Source organism: Suricata suricatta, chromosome 2, assembly GCF_006229205.1.
Source record: "Suricata suricatta isolate VVHF042 chromosome 2, meerkat_22Aug2017_6uvM2_HiC, whole genome shotgun sequence".
Taxonomy (NCBI): domain Eukaryota; kingdom Metazoa; phylum Chordata; class Mammalia; order Carnivora; family Herpestidae; genus Suricata; species Suricata suricatta.
In genome coordinates this window covers 22,872,959-22,881,186 of record NC_043701.1, presented here as the reverse complement: position 1 = coordinate 22,881,186, position 8,228 = coordinate 22,872,959, and the positions used below count along the sequence as shown (strand labels likewise).

Genomic DNA, 8,228 nt, shown 5'->3' with positions numbered 1-8,228 from the left:
GCTCCAACCCACGAACCACTAGACTATGACCTGAGCCGAAATCAAGAGTCAGACACTTAACTACCCAGGTGCCCCACCAGGGCCTTCTTTATTGTATGTTTGACCTCCTCCCCATGATATTTTTCACCCTCCCCTCCATCCTGCAGGGAGCTCCTTGAGAACAGAAATCATGTTATCAATCTTATGTCCTCAGCCTCCTCGTGGCCACATTTGATAAACGCTGGTTGAATGAATGAGTGTATGATAAATGTACTCAGCTCCTTAACTTTACCTGTTAAAACCAGTGAAGGCAGGATCCATTCTCTTAAGTACCCAACCATTTGAGACCACTGTGGGCCCGTTCTGTGCCAGGCACTAACCCGGGTGCTTCTCTGTACACCTTTCCTCATTCTCTGCCCTCCCTCCCCACTCGGCCCGGATGTGAGCACTTCCCTGGCTTCCTTCTCAGCATCAGCTGCCTTCCACCTGCGTGCCTACCGATGTCCAGCTGCTCTTCCCCAACCACAGTATGGCCCTGGTGCTGAGAATTTATGGGCTCTATCTCACTTAATCCTAACAGCCCTATCAGGTGGGCATACTTTAGCTGAAGAACTCAAGGCCTGGAGAATTTTGGTGATAAACCAAAAATCATGCCTCTAAGTAGCAGGGCTAAGATTCAAACCAGGTGTGCCCAAATCCCAAGCCAATCATACAAATAACCACTAGGTCAGACCATCTGGAGGTTCCAAGCACTCTAAACTCACAAGCCACATGCTGAACACCAGGATGCCGGTTTGTTAAAATAGAGGAGGAAAGTTGGACCTTTCTCTTTCAGTATTTCACAGAGCTCACTCTCTCCAGAACGTTACTGCTATCCACCCAGTTGCGAAGGCCAGAAACCTGGGAGTCACCTGGGTCTCTCTCTCACTCCTCAAACACATCCAGTCTGAAAACTAGTTTTGCCTATTCTGTCTCTAAATAAATATCTCTTGACTCCATCTCCTTCTCCACCGCCTGAATTCATTATCTCTTACCACAGTGGTAGGCACACAGCCCCAGGGGTAGCACTAGCTCTAGAAACATACCTCATGACATCATTTTCCAGTCGCTTGAGGATAGTTTGTCCTCAGGATAACTTCCAGATTCTTTAACTCTTCTCGAGGACACTTACCTTCTCTAGTCACTAAACCTTTGCACAGGCTGTTCTTGCCCAGAACACCCTCTTGTCCTTATTTCTATCCCCTGCATCCTTCTGGCGGAAGCACCCTTCCCCCACTCCTCTATAGGTTAGTTACCCCTTCAGTGGTTGCTTCCGTGTCCTTCTCACATTTTAGCAATTAACAAACCGCTTTGTAATTTTACCTGTTCACTAGTCAGTGTCCCTTACATTAACTTGTTCAATCTTTTATCTACGAAACAAATACGTACTAGTTGTTAACCGTGTGCCATAGTTAATACTTACACGATACAGACTCGGACCTTACCCTCGAGAAGAGAATCTACCTCTGTTTTTCTGAGGTCTCAGGGTCTGACAGCGTTAGGTTCAACAAGTTTATAGAACGCGCGACGGGACGCGCCCGCGTGAGTCCGTGGTGCCGCACGCACTTCTGGGAATCGTAGTCCCCAGGATCGGACCTCTCTCTTTACGGCGCAGGCGTATTCAGATTGAGGCCGTGTTACTAGTAATGCGCATGTTCCGGGAGGAGGAGGAGTGAACCGCGCATGTCTAAAGGGTGGAGGTGCGGTCTAAAAGGCTGTGTGCTGCGGAGGCGGGGCTTCGGGGACTTCAGGCCGTAGCGGCTGAGCTCTACCTGTCTGTGGGAATGGCTGGTAGGGGAAAGCTAATCGCGGTGATCGGAGACGAGGACACTGTTACTGGCTTCCTGCTGGGCGGCATAGGAGAGCTTAACAAGAACCGCCACCCTAATTTCCTGGTGGTGGAGAAGGATACAACCATCAATGAGATCGAAGACACTTTCCGGTACGGTAGCCCGTGAGGCCTGAATGGGTCCCTCTGCTTCGGGTCGGAGCGCGGGGGAATAGGCGGGGGCAGTGCGGAGACCCGGCCGTCGGGGTCTAAGAGCAGCTTCGAGACCCTGACCTCGAGGGTCAAGGAAGTCCGCCCGGCTACCCTTCCGGAAGAGGCCTCTGTGCGCCAAGTTCTCTTTAGGGGCTCCGGGGGACCCGGGCTACGTCAGGTCCACGAGCTCATCCCTCATATGACTATGTGTCAGGAAAGAAGAGGAACAGAGCTCGTGATGGGCGCCTCCCCTCGGCCCAACCGGGCCCTGGAACCGGTCTCACTTCGCCCCCATTCACCCAGGGCTCCCAGCATTGCTAGCACTTGCCTCTTTGGGGAGCTGACCCCGAAAGGAAACACACTGAGCGAACACCTAGGCAGTGGGGTCGGGTTTTCTTGTATTTTCATGTCCCTTAGACGCTCACAATCATCCCGTAAGGTAGGGGTTATTCCTACTTACAAGCGGGAAAACTAAAGCTCGGAGAGGTTAAGACACATACCAAAGTCACACCATTTGGAAGAGAGGGAGTGGGGAATTTGAACCCAGGCCCAACCCTCTTAAGCCAGGTCCACACTCTTCAGCCTTAGAATTTCCCATTGTCCTGAACATAGCGGGCAGAATATTAGGACTGTATCCTACTTTGTAGTAAGACCTTAGCCACTCCCTCCACCCCACCTTTTTTTTTTTTAATCAAGAAGGAAGAAGTTTATTTGCATATGACGTAAGTCCAGAGAATATAATTAAGAATCTTTTTAAAAAGCCACCAGAATAAGTGAATTTATTCACCTTTTTATTTATCCACCTACTTATTTAGTCACTTGTCACCAAATGCAAGAAAAAGACTTTGCATTTGAAGTCCTCATTTCCTGCCGTGGGCCAAGAGTGATAGCTTCATAGTGTGGGAGCAGGCATTTCCCTTAACTCAGGAGGCACCCTGGTGACTTGAAATGGGGATGCCAGCCCCCTGTGTTTCCTCACCCCTTCCCTAAGGCCTCTGTTGCCAAGTCTCAGTAACAAACCACTCTCTCACCTGTTTTCCCCTAAACAGTCCAGCCGGGAGCTGCTGGCTGAGATTGGTCCCTGCTGCCTGGGGACAATGGGCCCTGAACCAGCCTGGTCACTAAGTGTTCTCTGGTAAAGTGACCCAAGTCTTCATGGGAGCAGGACAGATTTTACTCCAAGACCATCCCATGTTTCCCTCCAGAGGGACCCAGAGATCATCAAGTCTAATCGGCCCTAGTGCCTGGCACAGAGCAGGGGCTCAATAAAAATAGTTTTATATATAGACATATAGTTTTCTAAAATGTTTGAGAGAGGGAGCGTGTGCCAGTGCGCACAAGGAAGGGAGGGAGGAAGAGAGAGAGAGAGAGAGAGAGAATCCCAAGCAAGTCCTGCACGGTCAGCGTGGAGTTCGACGTAAGGCTCCATCTCACAAACCATGAAATCATGACCTGAACTGAAACTGAGAATTGGATGCTTAACCGACTCAGCTACCCAGGGACCCCAATAGTTTTATAGTTTTTAATATATTAAATAGTGCCTGGGTGATTACAAGAAAGGAAGATCCCAGTATGATTTTCCTCTACCTGTGCTGTATTGGCTTATGTATTTGGCTCATGCCAAACTTCAGCATAGACCTTAAGGCCTTTAGGCCTCATCAGCCCCTTTAAAGAAATTGTTTTCCTTTGAAAAGTTAAAATATTCATGTGGTTTGCAAATTAATGTTTCAGAGCTATACATATTGAGAAGTCTCACTCCTACTCCTATCTTTTTCCACTTCATTACCTCCCTTGTTCACCCCTGTAAGCACTTAATTCCTTATCTTTCTGCTTTTTCTTTATGCACCTACAAGGGACAGACATATATATCCTTATCCTCTCTCTTCTTCACACAAGCACCGCGTACAGATCACTTCAGCACGTGCCCTTCAGCACCAGCTCACTTGGGAGCCTTCCAAGCAGGGGAAGTGGAAGCCAACCCTGACAGCCAGGGCCCTTAGACTTTGAGTGAAGTTGGTTCTGGTTAGAAGAGAGAGAGTTCAGTCTAGCAGTCTTTGCCCTTGCCCTCAGCACGCGCTGGGTCAAGTACCTTTGCCTCTGCAGCCCAGCCTCACCGCCTCGGAGCAGGCTGCCCTGGACTCCCTTCTCATTTCTCCCAACAGGCAGTTTCTAAGCCGGGATGACATCGGCATTATCCTCATCAACCAGTATATTGCAGAGATGGTGCGGCACGCACTGGACGCCCACCAGCGCTCCATCCCGGCGGTTCTGGAGATTCCGTCCAAGGAGCACCCCTACGATGCCGCTAAGGACTCGATCCTGCGCCGGGCCAGGGGCATGTTCACGGCCGAAGACCTGCGCTAGGGCCCTCCCCACAGCCAGGCAGCATCTCCCCTCGGCTTGCCCTCGGTCCTCTAAGTTTTGAGCCTCTGATTTCCAAGTCCCCACCCCTCCCACTCCATTGAGAGGCCAGGCCAGGTGCTTCCGAGTTGCTGGGGGCTCTGCCATTAAAGTCAAGGCTGGTTAGGGAACAAGAAGCCTGAGTGTCTTGTCTCCACTTCCTCTTCCCTGTGCTGTTACGTGGTGTCATTGTTGATGTTAAATTAAAGTAACCTTATTGCTTCGCTCCAAACTGAGGCTGGATGCTAGACAGGACACGCATGGGGCGAGGCCGTTGGGGAGATTCGATCGGCAGGGCTGGGAAAGGGTCTGCCAAAGATACGGGCATAGAAAAGTTGGACCAGGAAGATAGTTCCAGGAGTCATAACTCAGGGGCAAGTCCTCTGAATCAACAGTGACCAGCTCTGGTGGGGAGGAACAGGAGGAGGCTTGCGTCCAGGCTTCTGGCTCTCCGGTTTCAGTCTATTGGGCTGGGAAGGGACCTGATCCCAAGGGCTGGGAGCAGAAGCACAGGAAACCTAAAGGCCTGTGATACGAGACTGGGCCTGGATCCTGAAAGAGGTTTGGGGATCAAGGCCTTTTGCCAGCGGGCCCCGGCCTGAGGCTGTGTGTGGATCAAGGCACGTGAGGTCTGCTGAGGGCATGGCAAGTAGAACCCTGGCCCTGTGTGAGGTGAGGCCTGGTTGCCAGGTGACTGTCCATGGCAGCCACCTGCATCAGAAGGACTCTGCTGGCTGTGTTCAGTCCTCGGCTGCAGCCGCCCCCGTACCTGTCCTGCCCTCCCTACCATGTTGCGGCAACTCAACATGGATACGCTGCGGCAGAACTTCTGGAAGGAGGAATATCTGCGGGAGAAGATGTTGCGCTGTGAATGGCATCGCAAGTACGGGTCGGTGGTGAAGGCCAAGCAGAAGGCTAAGGCCGCAGCCCGCCTACCCCTCAGGCTGCCCACCCTGCACCCCGAAGCCCCACACTCACCCCCACCTGCCCCCAAAGTGGTGCCTTCCAAGAGACCCAGCTGTCTCCCGGAGATGCCTATTCAGTCAGAAATGTATCCGGTATTGCCCGCCACCCGGGCCCTGCTGTACGACGGCATCTCCCACGACTCCCAGGGGCGCTACCGCTACCTCAACACCCGAAAACTGGAGAGGCCAGAGAAGCGCTACCTCTTCCCCATCACCACCAACTTCATGTACGGCTGGCTGCTGGGTGAGCCCCAACCTCCCAGAAATTACTCACTTTACAAACCCGGAGCTCCTGCCATGCGCCTGGCCATGCTATCAGCACGAGGCACACAGGACACGTGGATGCGGGTGTCCATTCTAGCGGGGGGTCCGGGCCGTAAACATAAGACAAAGGAAACCTCTGAGAAGGACAGGTTCCATGATGAGACTAGGGAGTGAAGGGGGAGAGGGGCAGGGGGCATGAGACATTTTAGACGGAATTGTCAGGAAAGGCCTCTCTGAGGACTCACCTGAATTAGGCTGGGAGCTAAATGACACAATGGAGGGATCTGGGTTTTGTTGCATGTGGGAGAGGAGCCATGGAGAGTTGTGAGCAGGTGAACGGTCCTGGTAGGACACTGTTGTGTAAGGAGTGGCTTTTTCGGAGAGTCAGCTCTGGCAGACGAGGTCTGCATCTAGAGGATGGCTTGGGCCAGGGTGATTAGTGGTAGAGCCGAGGGAGATTCAGACTCCGTTTTGGAGGAAGAATCCCTGAAGCCTACTGATGGATTGAGTGACAGAAGGGGAAAAAGAGCCACGGTGAAGTCCAGATGTTTGGCTCAAGCCGCCAGGCGGGGAGGAGGGGGAGGAGCAGGGCTGGGGCGTGTGTGAGGACAGAGCAGCCCTGGCCGTGCTGGAGGTGTCAGTGAGGTGACTGTGCAGAAGTCCCCTCTGGAGAGAGGTCAGAGCTGAAGGTACACATTTGGGGGTCATCAGAATAAAAGTGCTACTTAAAGCCTGAGGCTGGGTACACTCGTCCAGGGATCTCCAGATGCTGGAATCGGACAGGAGAGGCCAGGGGCACAGAGCAGGGTGGGGGAGACAGCTTTGGTGGGAAGGCTTGTCCGTCTGGACTGAGTCTGCTTTTTCTGGGAGGCTGAGTCAAGGATCCCCATCAGGGAAGGAGGGCGGGGGGGAGGCAGTGGTGTAGTTGGCGATGAAGTTAGGGCATGGGAAAGGGAACACACCAGGGAGTGTGGTGGTATTGCTGGGTGATGCCGTTTCCCATTCCTATATGTGGTCATGAATTTTCAAGTGAGACTACTCAGTCATGGGTTTGTCTCCACAGGCTTGAATGCCATCCACAGGTGGATGGTTGAGAAAAACACAGTTGACATTTTGCCTAAAAATTCCCCCCACTTTCCCCGGGGTGCTAAAGTGAGAGGAAAGAACTTTCCAACAAAAGCAGGAAGCAAGTCCCAGGGGAACAGGAGGTAGAAGGAAGCCCTGTCTCTCCCAGAGATGTCTAGCTCTGTCTGTCCCTGTGACAGGCAGTGCTGGGTGTCCCACCACCTGCTCTGTGGAAGAGCCTAAGGTGGGGGAAATGATGGCACATGGCCGACTGGCTGGTTCTGTCCTCACTGCTGATCTGGGCCCCCGGCCAGCTCCTTAGATTGCCCTCCTTTGGTCAGATGCACTTTTTATTCCTTCATAAAGGATACAAAGTAGATACAATACAGGCAGATTCCTAGGGCTCCCAAGGCAGGGATCCCATGCTCCGGCCAAGTTCCCTTTCCCAGGACCCATTCCTGGCCTCTGACATCTTTTCCCAGGCCCCCCGGTGAAGCAGGAATTGGTCTCCTGTAAGACGTGCCGTGTGGAATCGTTCTTCCGAAAGAATGGGGCCTTCGCACTGCTTGACCCCCGAGATCTGGCTCTCTGACCTTGGCCTGGCAGTGGAGTTCCGGAGGGAAGAAGAAATAACACTGCCTCCTGGTGGGACTGAACTGCTGTGTGTGTGTTTCTGGCCCTCCCAGGCCCCAAGACAGCGTTCTGGGCCTTTCTTGGAACTACCTCTAACCTGCACTTGGTTTTTCTTTCATCGCCATCTCTTTAATCATCCCTTTGAGGATTCAGCAATGACTAGAGGGGGCTGGGAAGGGCGAGGATTCCTCTCCTGGCAAAGGGACCTCAGAGCGAGGAGGCCACAGTAGCTGCTGGAAGTTCTGGGTGTTCCTGGAAGAGAGTGGCCAGTCATCCCAGATGACAGAGAAGGGGCGCCATTATCGCCCCATAAGCCTCCCTGCCCTCCCTCTCACCTGGCTCCGAGGGCACGCAGCCTCCAGGTCCTCTCCTGGTGTACTTGTTGCAGCTGCTGCCGCAGGGCCTGCCGCCGCCCCGCCGCGTCCTCCTGGGGCGAGGCAGAGCGCTGAGCGCCCCGGCCTTGGACCCCCGCGGGCTTGGTGGAGCCAGCAGGGGGCAGCACCCAGACTAACGCCCCCTCCCCGCCCTCCGTCGCGGTCGGAGCAAGTGTGCCACGCATGCACTCCAGAGAGACCCAGGGGGCTCCCAGGTTGGACCCAGCCCGCCTCTCCCCCATCCCGCGTCCCTCCACTCCTACATCCCCGCCCAGGCCCAGAATGTGGTGGCGCCAACGCCTTTTCTTGGGAGCCTTGCCTGTGGCGGGAGCTGAGCTGGATTGGGTGGGGGCCCCAGAGGGTGCACCCGGCAGTGGCGGTTCGTGGCGATGCGGAGGCATTCCAAGACCTGGGCGGGGGCGGAGACGACTGTCAGCGGCCCGCCGCCCCTCGGCGCGCCCCGCCCGCCCCAGGCGGGTCCGCAGCTGCGGAGACGCACCCGGAGCCGCCGCTGCTCGCGATCCTGCC

The 8,228-nt window shown here is 54.2% G+C and overlaps 3 protein-coding genes across 4 annotated transcripts in view; 2 read left to right on the top strand and 1 right to left on the bottom strand.

Annotated features, from left to right (window-relative positions):
* The first annotated feature begins 1,702 nt into the window (after window positions 1-1,702).
* On the top strand, window positions 1,703-4,631 carry ATP6V1F (ATPase H+ transporting V1 subunit F). Its single transcript, XM_029923737.1, has 2 exons — window positions 1,703-1,960; window positions 4,162-4,631. Exons 1-2 carry the CDS (start codon window positions 1,803-1,805, stop codon window positions 4,361-4,363), a joined length of 360 nt encoding a protein of 119 aa, XP_029779597.1. The 5' UTR covers window positions 1,703-1,802; the 3' UTR covers window positions 4,364-4,631.
* A 255-nt stretch (window positions 4,632-4,886) lies between these two features.
* On the top strand, window positions 4,887-7,422 carry ATP6V1FNB (ATP6V1F neighbor). 2 transcript variants are annotated; one of them, XM_029923735.1, is made up of 2 exons: window positions 4,887-5,591; window positions 7,176-7,265. In XM_029923735.1, exons 1-2 carry the CDS (start codon window positions 5,188-5,190, stop codon window positions 7,207-7,209), a joined length of 438 nt encoding a protein of 145 aa, XP_029779595.1. In that variant the 5' UTR covers window positions 4,887-5,187; the 3' UTR covers window positions 7,210-7,265. The 2 variants fall into 2 exon arrangements, with proteins under 2 accessions (XP_029779595.1, XP_029779588.1); XM_029923728.1 differs by having other exon boundaries at window positions 4,918-5,608; window positions 7,176-7,422.
* LOC115274669 (MICAL-like protein 1) overlaps window positions 7,031-8,228 on the bottom strand; it is a 6,667-nt gene continuing 5,469 nt past the window's right edge. Inside the window, exons 6-9 of the mRNA XM_029918082.1 lie at window positions 8,200-8,223; window positions 8,020-8,109; window positions 7,662-7,753; window positions 7,031-7,578 (exon numbers count right to left, since the gene is read on the bottom strand). Of these exons, the coding sequence (XP_029773942.1) occupies window positions 7,476-7,578; window positions 7,662-7,753; window positions 8,020-8,109; window positions 8,200-8,223 (309 nt within the window). The 3' untranslated portion in view covers window positions 7,031-7,475. The remainder of the gene's footprint in view (window positions 7,579-7,661; window positions 7,754-8,019; window positions 8,110-8,199; window positions 8,224-8,228) is intronic.